The sequence below is a fragment of the Python bivittatus genome, unplaced genomic scaffold (assembly GCF_059951505.1).
Source record: "Python bivittatus isolate LINGU-HERP-01145 unplaced genomic scaffold, Pbiv_v1 ctg000330_np1212, whole genome shotgun sequence".
Lineage (NCBI taxonomy): Eukaryota > Metazoa > Chordata > Lepidosauria > Squamata > Pythonidae > Python > Python bivittatus.
The window spans coordinates 49261962-49275297 of record NW_028277058.1 but is presented as its reverse complement, the minus strand read 5'-3'; the positions used below and the strand labels follow the sequence as shown (position 1 = coordinate 49275297).

Below are 13336 nucleotides of genomic sequence, written 5' to 3'. Positions count from 1 at the left end.
CTTATAGAATAGCTACACCTAGTTCATAGTTAACACACAAAATGTTTTGAGTGTTATACAAACCCATTAAATACATCCATGGCAGAGATTGTTGTCTATAGGAGTATTTGCTTTTGTTAGAAGCTGCTTTTCCAACCATCACCTTTTATTAAGACAAAGATATTTTGTTAGAAGACTTGCTTTAATTCCATTGTTATTTCTTAATCCATACTTCTTTTTGCAACACACCTCCTGAGAAATAATTAAGTAGGAAGAGACTCTGCTTTTAAACTGCAAACAAGTAAAAGCTTAATTGTCTATAAAAGCCTACAGATTATTCACTGTTTTCACACCTCCAACACCTAGTTATTACAAATGGATTACATTTGTCAAGCCTTGCACTTTATTATTCCAGAATGGATATGTTATCTCCTATAAAACTCCCTCTCAAACACATTCCAATATCTAAAAGATTAAAATGCTCAGTCTTTCTTCTTTATACTGATGAGATAAATTGAGACCACTGTATCAAAATCCCAAATATTCTGGAAAAGCAGCAGCAAATTCTCATATGACATAGTAAAAATATGGAGTTACAATTAGTCTTACATATTCTTTGGGAACGGAGGAAAATATTTTCCTGTACTGTAGGAAAGTGATTCTAATTTCCTCTCCTTACCTAAAAAACTAATTTCAATCACTTCTGTATTTTGCCAAGAAAATATATCATGTAGTTGCAAGATGCTGAACTTGATTCACAAGAGCTTTACCTTTACCTTCAGTTGCTACCCAGAGATGCTTCTACTTTTCCTGAAGCCCACAAAAATGAGTGTTGGGAGTGATTCTTTTCTAGCCCCCATGTTAATGGCGCAAGTAGTTGCCTTCTGAACAGATGATACTTAAAAAACTACTTTTGCCTTTTTTCCATTGCCTATACGAAGCTCTGCTTCTTTCGTACTGTGTCTCTCCAATATGCTGCTAATTAAATGCAATGTTTCTAGAGATAGAACTGCTTATACCTTTCATCAAATGTTAAATAAGATAAGCAGTGTTATCATTCCAAGCAGAAGCAGGGATGGTTGCTTCCATCATCTCCCATATACCACCTTTCTTTAGGCCCTGAAGGTCACATATACTGTAAATGGCATGGGCTGGATTATCAGGCAGACTCCTAGACTGAGTTTCCCTATCCCTGCTCAAAATGCTCCTATCATAAAACCATTATTAATTGTGTGTATTATTATTTATTAGAGCTAAGCTTAGTATTAATATGCCACAAACAAAATCTAAAATTGACTTCAAATCTAACTCTGGACAGTACTGCCAAATTAAAACATTTAAGCCCAAAGACTTTAGAACATTTTAACATCAATTATGGCAGTAAGGACCAAAGGAGAAAGAAACTGGTATAAGACTGTATCTGTTATACAACAAAGCACAGGCTTGTAGAAATACAAATCTTAAACCAGGACTGTCAGCTTAGAAGCTTCAGGAAGAGTAGAAGCATCCTCTTCCTTAAGCCCTGTTCTTTTGTGCCATATTGGACACCAGGGCCACTCCCAGTGTAGAATATTTTACTCACTGGATATTTTTAATCCTACTTGAGGACAGTAATGGATTTCCTGTTTAATCTCTGGGTAGCAACTGAAGGTAAAGGTAAAGCTCTTGTGAATCAAGTTCAGCATCTTGCAACTACATGATATGTTTGTTCATAATGCTTACAAGAGGAAAGCTGTTATTTCTCTTAAATGGTAATTGGTTTTCACACACATATGCAGAATCATTTGGTGAGACTGCTGTGGTTGAAACAAGCTAAATATATACATGATTTTAACTTCTTCATAAATGACTTGAAGTTAGGAGTGAATAATGAAATTATTAAGTTTACAGACAAAAGTTACACAGGTGATTAAAGCAAAATGCCTCCAAAGGTTATCCACATAGTAAGTAAATCATTATGGCAAACATACTTCAGTGCAAATAAGTATAAAATGATGCATTTTGTGATTTAAAAAAATCAGCATGCATCAGAGGATTAATATATAGTACAATATTTTGTTACAGGCCCTATTTGTTGTAGATCTCTATAGGGGTAATGTTTACTATTTTCCACTTCCTTCGTGCAATTTTGATTATTTTAATTGCTCCTCCAATTGATTTTATTTAAAAAAAATCCAATTATCTTAGGAAAAGGAACTCACACACATACACATGTATATATATATATATATATATATATATATATATATACACACACCTAGACACACTTATGTAACAGACTTCATGTTTGATGGATCCTGTGAATTAGTTTTGTAAACTTGTCAAAATATTTTTATAGTATCTCTATTGACAGTTTTTTGTTTTGTTTTGTTTTTAATCTTGGCTGCAAATTTTTGCTATAAACTGCCCAGAGTCATTTCATGAGATGGGCAATGACAAATCTGATTAATTAATTAATTAAATAAATAAATAATCTTTTGGGGGGCTGGTTTGTTGCTGCTGTGGTTGTTACCCACCCAGTCACTTGTTTGAGATGGGTAGCCACATAAATTGATAGACTGATTGACTGAATAATAAATAAATAAATAAATGCTACTTTCAGAATTACTAACATATAGCAGGTGGAAGCACCTAACTGATTTTGGCCAATTCTGAAAAAAAAGTTAAGCTGTATTACACCTGAATAGTACTTGAATAGAAGACTACCAGGAAATCCCAGGGCTGTAGGCTAGACTGGGATGTTAAAAAAAAAAAAAAAAAAACCCTGAAAAAAGGCAATGAGAAACCATTCCCTATTGTGCCAAGAAAAGCTGTCCATGTGGCTGCCAGGAAACCTGGTACAGAGGATTCTCATTATTCACAGTATTATGCTCTGTAAAGTCGCCGCAAACACTGAATTAGCAAATACTGAAATCACAGCTAGTAAAGTGCATATTGGGCGACTCAAATTTTTCACCGCTCTGCATGTCCATGAATCACTGTAAAAGTGCAACAAGTACTGATTTTGTAGTTACAAATAAATTTTAGCAAGTAAGTGAATTTGCAATTATGTAATCCATGAATAATGAGAATCGACTGTAGTGCTTACCTTTACCCTTAGTTATTATCCAAAGATGAAACTGAGAAAATGTTCAAAAGTGTAAGAATACAGTAATTTTCAGATTGGTCCTATAAATTCTGTGGCACTTTTAAGTGTTTTCCTGAAGCTTTGATCAAATTAATTTCCAACTTTAGGAAGGAGAGGAATTAGCTTTCCAATAGCACAGAGTAACCATGGTCCCTTTTTCATCCTTATCTAATAATGAAGCCAGGATGTATTTAGTGGTAACTTATCTTAATGTGTCAGGAGAGTGACATACAGGGCTGACAGAGAGGGAAGGCAGGCTGGAACGCCGGTGGTTGCATGGAGAGGTGATGTGCATGGGCAGGACACTCTCCAGGGCTTTGGAAAGCTTTTCACCAAAGGTTTCCTGCGGGGCAGTCCGAAGGTAGGAAGAAGAAAGAGATGCAGACAACGCTAATGGCGGAGTGGAAGGAGCACTGGGAGGAACTGGGGAGGAAGGGAAGGGGAAAAGAGGGGAAGCACAAACTGACATGCTACAGCCACGTTGAGGCTAAGAAAAAACAAACAAAAAGAAATGAACATAAATGACATGACTAATGAGCTGAAACTCAGGGACACATATTCAGGGCAGAAGGCTGATACTGATTATTACAGATAGGGGTATGAAGAAACCTGACAGAGACATTGCACACAAAGATGCTATGTGTACCTTAGGGACTTTCAGGTTTTCCTCTGACTATTAAATTCCATTAAAACCAAGTCTCCTACTACAAAATCGTTTACAAACAGTATATGTAGAAAGAAAGCATCTGTTCCAAGCTCCTGATTCCATCAGAATGTTATGTTTAAGGGATCCACTAGATGTTTACTCTGTTTTGGCACAGAAAACAAGCTCTTAATGAAGAAGTGATCTTCCTTCCAAGTGTTAACAATTAAATGTTAATATAATTGTCTCCAGTAACTTTTTTCCCTAAAATTGCACTTCTTTTCTTCATTCCAGTTCATTCTCTTTGAACTGGAATGGTTTCCTAAATAATGCTTTGCCAGGATCTCTCTAAAACTTTATTCAGCTAATAATTATATGACACAAAATAGTGATTCACATTATAACCTGCACATGTTCACATTTTAAGATTAAAAACAAATATGACAAGTGAACAATGTTGTAGAAGAGTTCATTAGAAAACAAAGATGCTATGATCTGCTTACATCCCCAAAGTAACTGATAATTTACTTATTTTATTGATCGAACCATCTTAGTCTTTTTTAAAATTATGTAGTAGCTCTTCCAGAAGCCAGTTTCTTTTCTTCCCATCAAACACTTTTCTAGTTTTTTTTTTTTTTTTTTAATTATCTTCTTCCCAAGTCATCTCTCCCACTGAGACTCCCTCAAAACTGTAACTTCCAGAACAGACTGGATGACTTTTTTTTCTGGAAATTTGAATTTGCCTGCTCAGATTTTCAACCTGACACTGGCCTGCTCAGAAGAACTATTAACATACTTTTAGTGTTATTTATGATTATTGAATCTTGAAGCAATGCATGTGAAGACTACTTAATGGGTTATTGTCTAAACAGTATTTTTGAACTGAAACAGAGGAACTAAAATTATTCATGCCAAACGTTGCATTTAATCATGGGATAAAAGGGCACAAGCCTTCATAAGTGCATTTGAAATGTATGGCATCATTTCTCTTCTAGCAAAGGATTACTTCTCTAACTTCCTGTATCAATGTGATATAAATGAATATATCATCATTATCCAAATGTTGAAACCTCTAGCTATGGGTCAGATTCCATGACCAGTTACATTTTTTATCAGTACAGACTCCACAAGCAGCATTTTTTCATAATAAAAAGGCATAATGAATAGAATAGGAGGTAAGATCTTCTAGAAGACCCCCAATGTCAGCTCTGAAAACCAGCAGAAAAACATACAAATTATAGGGTAACACAAATGAACAGATGAAGTGGGAAAGGTAACTGTGCCCATAAGCAATTAAAAGGAAGCTATAAATAAATGGAGACGTAGGGTTCACTTAAAACTGATGTGGTTGCATGCAGCATTCTGTAACAGTTAATAGTTCTTACCTTGTTTAGCTGCAATTGAAAACTTACAACACATTCACATAACACATGTTTTTATAAATGTCATCATTTAGTCAGAAACTGCATCTCACAAGTTTTACTCCATCTGCAATTCAACAATGCTTGAAACTAAAAACAGCTTCAAACACCCCCTGCGTGTGCGAATGTTACTGTTCCTAGCAAATGTTTCCCACCCAGCTCACTATGCTTTACTTTCTTAAAGAGATAGAGAAAGGCAATCAACAGGCTTGCACACAGTTTTTCTATATTACTTATGATCAAACCTCAGGGTGCAAATTTAAACTCTAAACAAATCCAGGGGAACAGAACAAGATTCCAGAGTTCTCGCCTTCCTGCTTAATTTTGTGCTTACCGCCGTAGATGTCTGGTATCCTCCAGGCTGTTGTGACTGTGGCTGACCAACAGGAACTGCATATCCTGAGGCTGGAAGTGTTGGAAGAGACTGTTCATGCTGGGAACCGAAGGAAGCAGTCTGTTGGCTACTCACACATGATTCACTAAAGAGAGATGAACCCTGGCCACTGTCAACTGTGCCATCAGCTGTAAACACAATACAAACAGAAATTTTAGATACAGGTTCATAATCTCATGGCAAGTTCAAGTTTTGAAAGTGTGTGGAATGTAAGTAGATTGCATTCAATGTTAGTCTCTCTCTCTCTCTCTCTCTCTCTCTCTCTCTCCAGTCTTTTCTGCAACCTAAAACAACAGAAGCAGGTAGAATATTTCAGCAAGAATTGTAGCACTTAAAAACTGATGTGCTGAAGGAAGACAGCACACAGAAACGGAAAAATTTAGACTATTAAGCCGCCTATTTATTTATTGCATTTTGAATAAATTACTTAAGACAGCAAATACTATCCATAGTTTGTATTTTATTCCCAACCAAAATTGCTAGAAAAACAGACATAATAGAGGAACAAAACACAGTATCAAAGTCCTACTACCATGCAACCTAATACAGTACAGGTAGTCTTCGGGTTATGACAGAAATTGGGACCGGGATTGCTGTTGCTAAGTGATACAGTCATAAAGTGAAACATCACAGGAACACATTGCTTAGCAATGACAATCCTGTGCAGGTTGTTAAATGGGAAGTGGTGGGAATCTCAGGTAAGGAGTGTGGGGGTGCCTTGGGGGGTGGGGGAGGCTGGGGGAGGCCCTGGGAGGGGGGTGCTGTGGCATGGCGCTCGTGCAGGAAGGCCAAGGTATGGATGGTGCAGTATGAGACATGTGCAGGAAGGCCAGGGAGTGGATGGTGCAGCAGGGCACATGTGCAGGAAGGTGGGGGGGGACTTAATAGAGTGACCTGCAACCTTCCCTGCTGGCTTCCCCATTGACTTTGCTTGTGAGAAGCTGCCAGGGAAGGTGGCAAATGGTGATCATGTGACTGCAGGACACTGCAACTGTCGTAAGTGTGAGCCAGTTGCCAAGCACCCAAATCATGATCATGTGACTGCGGGGATGCTGCGATGGCTGGAACTTCGAGGAGCAGTCATACATCAAAAAACCTGTTAATATGTTCTGATTTGCAGATCTCTACCATACTGCAGCTCCTCACCTTTACAACAGATAATCAATAATTGTTTTGGGTCATAAAACCAGATAATTGTTTTCACCATATTTTAGTCAACAACTCATATTCCATCCTGAAGGCAAACGCTGCAGCCATTTGTTCCTCTTTGCTTCCCAGAACCACTCATTCTGAACGCTGCCTGAGAATGCTTTCTTTTGCTAATACAGTAAAACCTTGGATTGCGAATAACTTGATCTGCAAGTGTTTCGCAAGATGAGCAAACATTTCTAATAAATTTTAACTTGATAAACGAGCAATGTCTTGCAATACGAGTAGAACGTGACACCAAACGTCACATGATCACAACTGAGCCAATGGTTCTTCTCTCTCTCTCTGCAGGATTGTGGGTGATCATCTCCCAAGCTAGTGATAGTGAAAGTCATCCTACACAATAACCCTCCTCTCTCTTGTCTCCCTCACACCAGCCACAAAGATTTTCAAAGGTAAGTGCAGGTTAATTTGTTTGATTTTTCTTTATATTGTGTATTTTCTTTATTATTTTGTATTATATTACAGTATTGTAATCATTTTGATATGAATATTTTTGGGTTGTGGAACGAATCATCTGAGTTTCCATTATTTCTTATGGGAAATTCGCTTATCAAGGTTTTACTGTAACTGCAGAAATAGCTTGCTTAGAATATTTTTAGGGGACAACTGCCCCACTATGAAAAAGGAAGCATTCAAAATAAGTTTTAGTATCTGAAATTATCAGATGGAGCAATACTTTTCATATAAGGCAACAAAACTAATTAGTGGAATATACAGGTGAAACTCGAAAAATTAGAATATCGTGCAAATGTTCATTTATGTCAGTATGGCAACTCAAAAGGTGAAACCAATATATGAGATAGACGCATTACACGCAAAGCGAGATATGTCAAGCCTTACTTTGGTATAATTGTGATGATTATGGTGTACAGTTTATGAAAACCCCAAATTCACAATCTCAGAAAATTAGAATAGTGTGAAAAGGTTCAATATTCTAGGCTCAAAGTGTCCCACTCTAATCAGCTAATGAATCCATAACATCTGCAAAGGGTTCCTGAGCCTTTAAATGGTCTCTCAGGCTGGTTCAGTAGGAATCACAATCATGGGAAAGACTGCTGACCTGACAGTTGTGCAGAAAACCATCATTGACACCCTCCATAAGGAGGGAAAGCCCCAAAAGGTAATTGCAAAAGAAGTTGGATGTTCCCAAAGTGCTGTAGCAAAGCACATCAATAGAAGGTTATGTGAAAGGGAAAAGTGTGGTAGAAAAAGGTGCACAAGCAGCAGGGATGACCGCAGCCTGGAGAGGATTGTCAGGAAAAGGCCATTCAAAAGTGTTGGGGACTTTCACAAGGAGTGGACTGAGGCTGGAGTTAGTGCATCAAGAGCCACCACACACAGACGGATCCTGGACATGGGCTTCAAATGTCGTATTCCTCTTGTCAAGCCACTCCTGAACAACAAACAACGTCAGAAGCGTCTTACCTGGGCTACAGAAAAAAAGAGCTGGTCTGTTGCCCAGTGGTTCAAAGTCCTCTTTTCTGATGAGAGCAACTTTTGCATCTCATTTGGGAACCAAGGACCCAGAGTCTGGAGGAAGAATGGAGAGGCACACAATGCACGATGCTTGAAGTCCAGTGTGAAGTTTCCAGAGTCTGTGTTGATTTGGGGAGCCATGTCATCTGCTGGTGTTGGTCCACTGTGCTTCATTAAGTCCAGGGTCAACGCAGCCATTTACCAGGAGGTTTTGGAGCACTTCATGCTTCCTTCCGCAGACGAGCTTTATGGGGATGCTGACTTCATTTTCCAGCAGGACTTGGCACCTGCCCACACTGCCAAAAGTACCAAAACCTGGTTCAATGACCATGGGATTACTGTGCTTGATTGGCCAGCAAACTCACCTGACCTGAACCCCATAGAGAATCTATGGGGCATTGCCAAGAGAAAGATGAGGGACATGAGACTGAACAATGCAGCGGAGCTGAAGGCCGCTATTGAAGCATCCTGGTCTTCCATAACACCTCAACAGTGCCACAGCTGACAGCACCCATGCCACACCACATTGTGGCAGTCATTGCTGCAAAAGGGGCCCAAACCAAGTACTGAGTACATATGCATGCTTATACTTTGCAGAGGTCCGATCTTGTTCTATTTCCAATCCTTGTGTTATTGATGTCATGTAATATTCTAATTTTCTGAGATTGTGAATTTGGGGTTTTCATAAGCTGTACGCCATAATCATCACAATTATACCAAAGTAAAGCTTGACATATCTCGCTTTGCATGTAATGCGTCTATCTCATATATTGGTTTCACCTTTTGAGTTGCCATATTGACATAAATGAACATTTGCACGATATTCTAATTTTTCGAGTTTCACCTGTACTCCTAAAATTTATTTCAATATTTTGTATTTCTCCACTTACTGGATCACTGATTTCAATATACAAAAAATGGAGGAAAAGTCTTAGAAAGGTATTGGATACAGTTCCAAACTTTCCCCATTCCAAAATCAATTATACTTATGCCACCATTATCATTATTAATACTACTACTGCCATTACTATTACTACTGTTGTTATTGTTATTATTTCCTTCAAATCATCTGAATAAAAGTAGTAGTATAAGATTTCTGCCTGTGGTCCTTTGAATTTCTTAAAAACTCTTCCTGCAATTAAAAAAACAGACTGAGTAATAGCAAGGATATATTTAATAATTTTCCATTAGTAATTCAACCACTCTTCATCAGCTCCAGGGGAATATTTGTAACTGTAGTCTCTAGGCAAGCATACTAGGAGGTATTTTTACAATTTATTCCAATCAAATCACAGAGTAAACCCAGATAACTCTTACCATGCCTTTTGTCTCCGGAAAGAAATTTGACCTGCAAATTAGTACCCAACTCCCCAGCTATAAGCATGACCTGTTGTATTAACTCTTTCTAGAGATGGGCTTAAACCCAGACAATAAAAATTAAAGTCTGTTTCCTTCCCAAAGACCAATCTCTGTCTCCTATCCTTTTCAAGTATTTTTGTATCATCATTATCAATCTGGTCAAGAAAGATGAACATTTTTATTAATTAAGAAACTATTTACTATTTAGCAAAAAAGGTGTAACCGGCAGAAGTCTCGAACTGATGTCTGGACGGTGTAAGAAACTGGATAAGAAGAAACAAGCTCAGAATAAACTCTATTTGGATGGAGGCGCTGGCAATCAGTAATTGTGAGTTAGCTATCACGCATTCAGAGGAAAACAACTTAATATTGGATTTGTCCATTACCAAAATAAGAGACATATGGAAACTGGGACTCTGGTCCAAAATAGGTTATCCAGCTTATTCCATACCTCAGGCAGGAAAAAGAGGCACAAGAATGAAAATCTTGATTTCACTACAGATACAACTTGCATTTGATATACTATATAGCAGTTGCTGGAATTTGTTCCTGATAGCTTAACTTTTCTACAATAGAAGTTCAGGATTCTTATGTGCCTATTAATTGGTTACAGGAAAAGCCTGACAGTAAACATCTTGGTCTTCTAGAAATATAAATCCCAGTGGTTTTCTCTATGGGGTTGTACTCCTCCTAAACAATCAGGTTTTTTTTACTTGAGGATCCTGCTGGCAGATGGAAGCTGTGGCAGGAACAGACTTTACCCAGCTTAGGTTGGTATACCAGTTATAGCCTTATCTGGACTAGGAAGCCCTGGCAACAGTAACTCATGTGCTGATCACAATGCAACACACTTTACATGGGCTTTCTTTGAAGACAACCTGGAAGCCACTAGTTCAGAATGCAGCAAAAAGGCTGCATTGATTCAGGCTTCCAAGCAAAATTCAAAGGTACACACACACACAAACATACACACACATGGACACTCTGTATAAACTTCTCCATATAACACAACCCTGGGATTATACATCAACATGCAGCATGACTCTGGGATATATCAGGAATTGCTTTTCCATTTAATGTATTATGTTGCTTGATGTTTATACTGAGTTTTTATTGGTTTCTATGCTGCATTTCCAACCCAGAATCTTTCAGACTAGTGCAGTATAAAAATGCCAATAAATTAAAAAATATAATAGGGATTCTGGTGAGTGCATCAAACAGAATTGCATGTAAAGTATGGTTCTTCTAAAAAAAACAAAAAAAACCTTTTTCCTCTTAACTCACAGATGTTATGGAAAACACAACAATTGCATTAATAACTACATCTTCAACATCAAAGAAAACTGGGATCACCATATGAGTTTTAACCATCTGAGTGCTCTTTCCACAGGCAATCTAAACGCTCTCCTATAGAAGCAAAAATTATCTATGGCAATTCTTGGACTTCACTATGGTTCCTTGAATAAGCTCTATAAAGAAAAGCCACAATGACAGAATGTAGTATTTAATCATTTATCAGCACTAGAGGCCCAAAAAGAAATGTACTTGCTGCCATTCTTTAGTGGCAGGAAAATATCCAGGACATGGCCTCTCAAAAGCAGCACTGCAGTCATATAGAGTCATGGTAATTGTTCAGCTACAATCTTTATAATGTTTGCAACGTGCTTTGAACTTCAGACAATCACTTTAGATCAACTATACATCTCATCACTTCCTTACTCTCAAGCTTTAGATTTTTGCTTTCTTATTTATTTATTCAATTTGTATGGCCACCCATCTCACCAAGTGATTCTGGGCACTGAACAAAATTTAAAAAATAAGAACTATTACAATAATACAAAAATTAAAATATATAGCAGCCAAGAATAAATCATACATCATAATTGCTAAATTAACCAAGAAATGAGTCCTTGCACACACTCCTGGCCCCAGGCCTGGGTACAGAGCCAGGTCTTTAAGGACTTACAAAAAGCCAGCAGGGTTGGGGTCATTGTTTCTTCTTGTTTCCCAAGAAATTTTAATGAGCCCCTACACAACTTACACTCTTTTCTCTTGATCCTGTCCCCACAAACCTTTTGTATCAATGATACCTATTTCACCCTCAAACAGATGGAATGTAAGCTAACAGTTATATTCAGCCACACTTACAATGACTTTACTATCTGAATTAGAATATATACATATTCTAAAGAAAACAGACAACTGTATTCCCCTGTATTTTGTTCTCATGCTTCTGAATGTTTTTGAGTTACAGAGAAGTTGAAATGAACAGTCAAAAAAACTCAGTTCTCAATGAAAGATAAGTTAAGTATTGTAAAATAGAATAGGATTAAGACTGGACAAGTCATTACATTGCCTGTAAATACTGCCTATCTGTTCTGCTCTTTTCCTATCACCCGTGAAAAGCATAAAATTAGTAAAACTATTTTAGCAAATTCCTCCCTTTCAGGTGCAACTCAAAGAGTTGGCTACCAGTGTTAAAGCACTGCAGAGCACAGGATCAGGGTACTCGCAGAACTGCCTATTTCTGAAATTTCTGCCTGTTTCACCAGGTCTGACAAAGTGGTCATGTTGTAGGTCAAACAATGTCATCTTGCAAGACCAAGGAGGTGTGTCTTCTCTATTGTGGCACCTGCCCTACAGAATAGCCTCCCCCATGAGATTTGGAGGGCCTTCACCTTCCGGGAGGCTGTTGACCTTCTTGTTTTCCCATCCTGTTAGGGCCAGGATGTTAGGGGAGCTCCATATACATGTATCTATTTCTGTGAATTGATTATATGGTGCCTTAGTTTTCTTTCATATTGGACTATTTCAACTTTTTTGGTTATGGTGATTCTTTTTATAGTGGTTTTTCTTCCTTTCTTTTTTTGGTAAGCTGGTTGTTGGTCACTCAGAGTTACATAGTTACATTTTCTAGATAGACAGAGACAGACAGACTCATACAGATAGCAGTTATCTGGGTACTAGTAACAATTTTGCTTATAGTATAAAAATCTATCTTAAGATCAGAAGTTGTATCAGTTCATGGACAGCTCTTTGATATGATGATTATTTAAGTTTACGCTCCAACTATTATGCAGAAAAATAGGAGGCTGATGTGTTTTATGATCAAGTTCAATCTGAAACTGACAGAACATGCAAGCAAAATGTGCTGTTTGTGGTTGGAGATTGAACTGCCAACAGTTGGAAATCTTAAGAAGAAAATGTAGTTGGACTGTTTGGTCTAGAAAATTGAAATGAAGCAGCAGAATGAGTTATTAAATTTTGCCAAAAAATGTTTGTATCAATGTATGCATATTTAGCCAAAGTTGATATGGGTGGGACTAAAGCACCATGCAGTCATGTTATTGCTGATACCTTCTGCAAACTGTATTTAGGTCTGAAAACCACAGTTTCCCCTGATCATAACTTGTGGAATTGACACAGGCTATGTGTTGACTGAATAAGCCTTGAAGGAGGAGATAGTGCTTCTAGCTTCAAGATACAGTAGTGAGAACAATTTGAAGTAGTTGGCCCTATACTACTGGGTGGGCATGTGTATGAGTATGCAGTGACTTCTAATTTAGCTTATGGCTGCTTATCAGTTCCTGTGATCCAAATATCTCCTCTGCCAGGAAATATTCAAAGTTTGTCACGAACTTCTGTTCTCCTAATACGCTAATTTCAAATATTGTTTTGTTGTCTTATATTGTACTACAGTTTCCTTTTATATCTGACCTGTCAGT

At 37.7% G+C, this 13336-nt stretch overlaps 1 protein-coding gene across 10 annotated transcripts in view; it reads right to left on the bottom strand.

The window, feature by feature from the left end:
* Positions 1-13336, bottom strand: part of WNK1 (WNK lysine deficient protein kinase 1) — a 153995-nt gene that overhangs the window by 58792 nt on the left and 81867 nt on the right. For 9 of the 10 annotated variants that reach the window (XM_088141227.1, XM_088141225.1, XM_088141226.1 and 6 more), the window contains exon 8: positions 5505-5692. In XM_088141227.1, coding sequence (XP_087997353.1) covers positions 5505-5692 — 188 coding nt within the window. Of the gene's footprint in view, positions 1-3338; positions 3594-5504; positions 5693-13336 lie in introns of all 10 variants that reach the window. The other variant, XM_088141232.1, reaches the window with a different exon arrangement.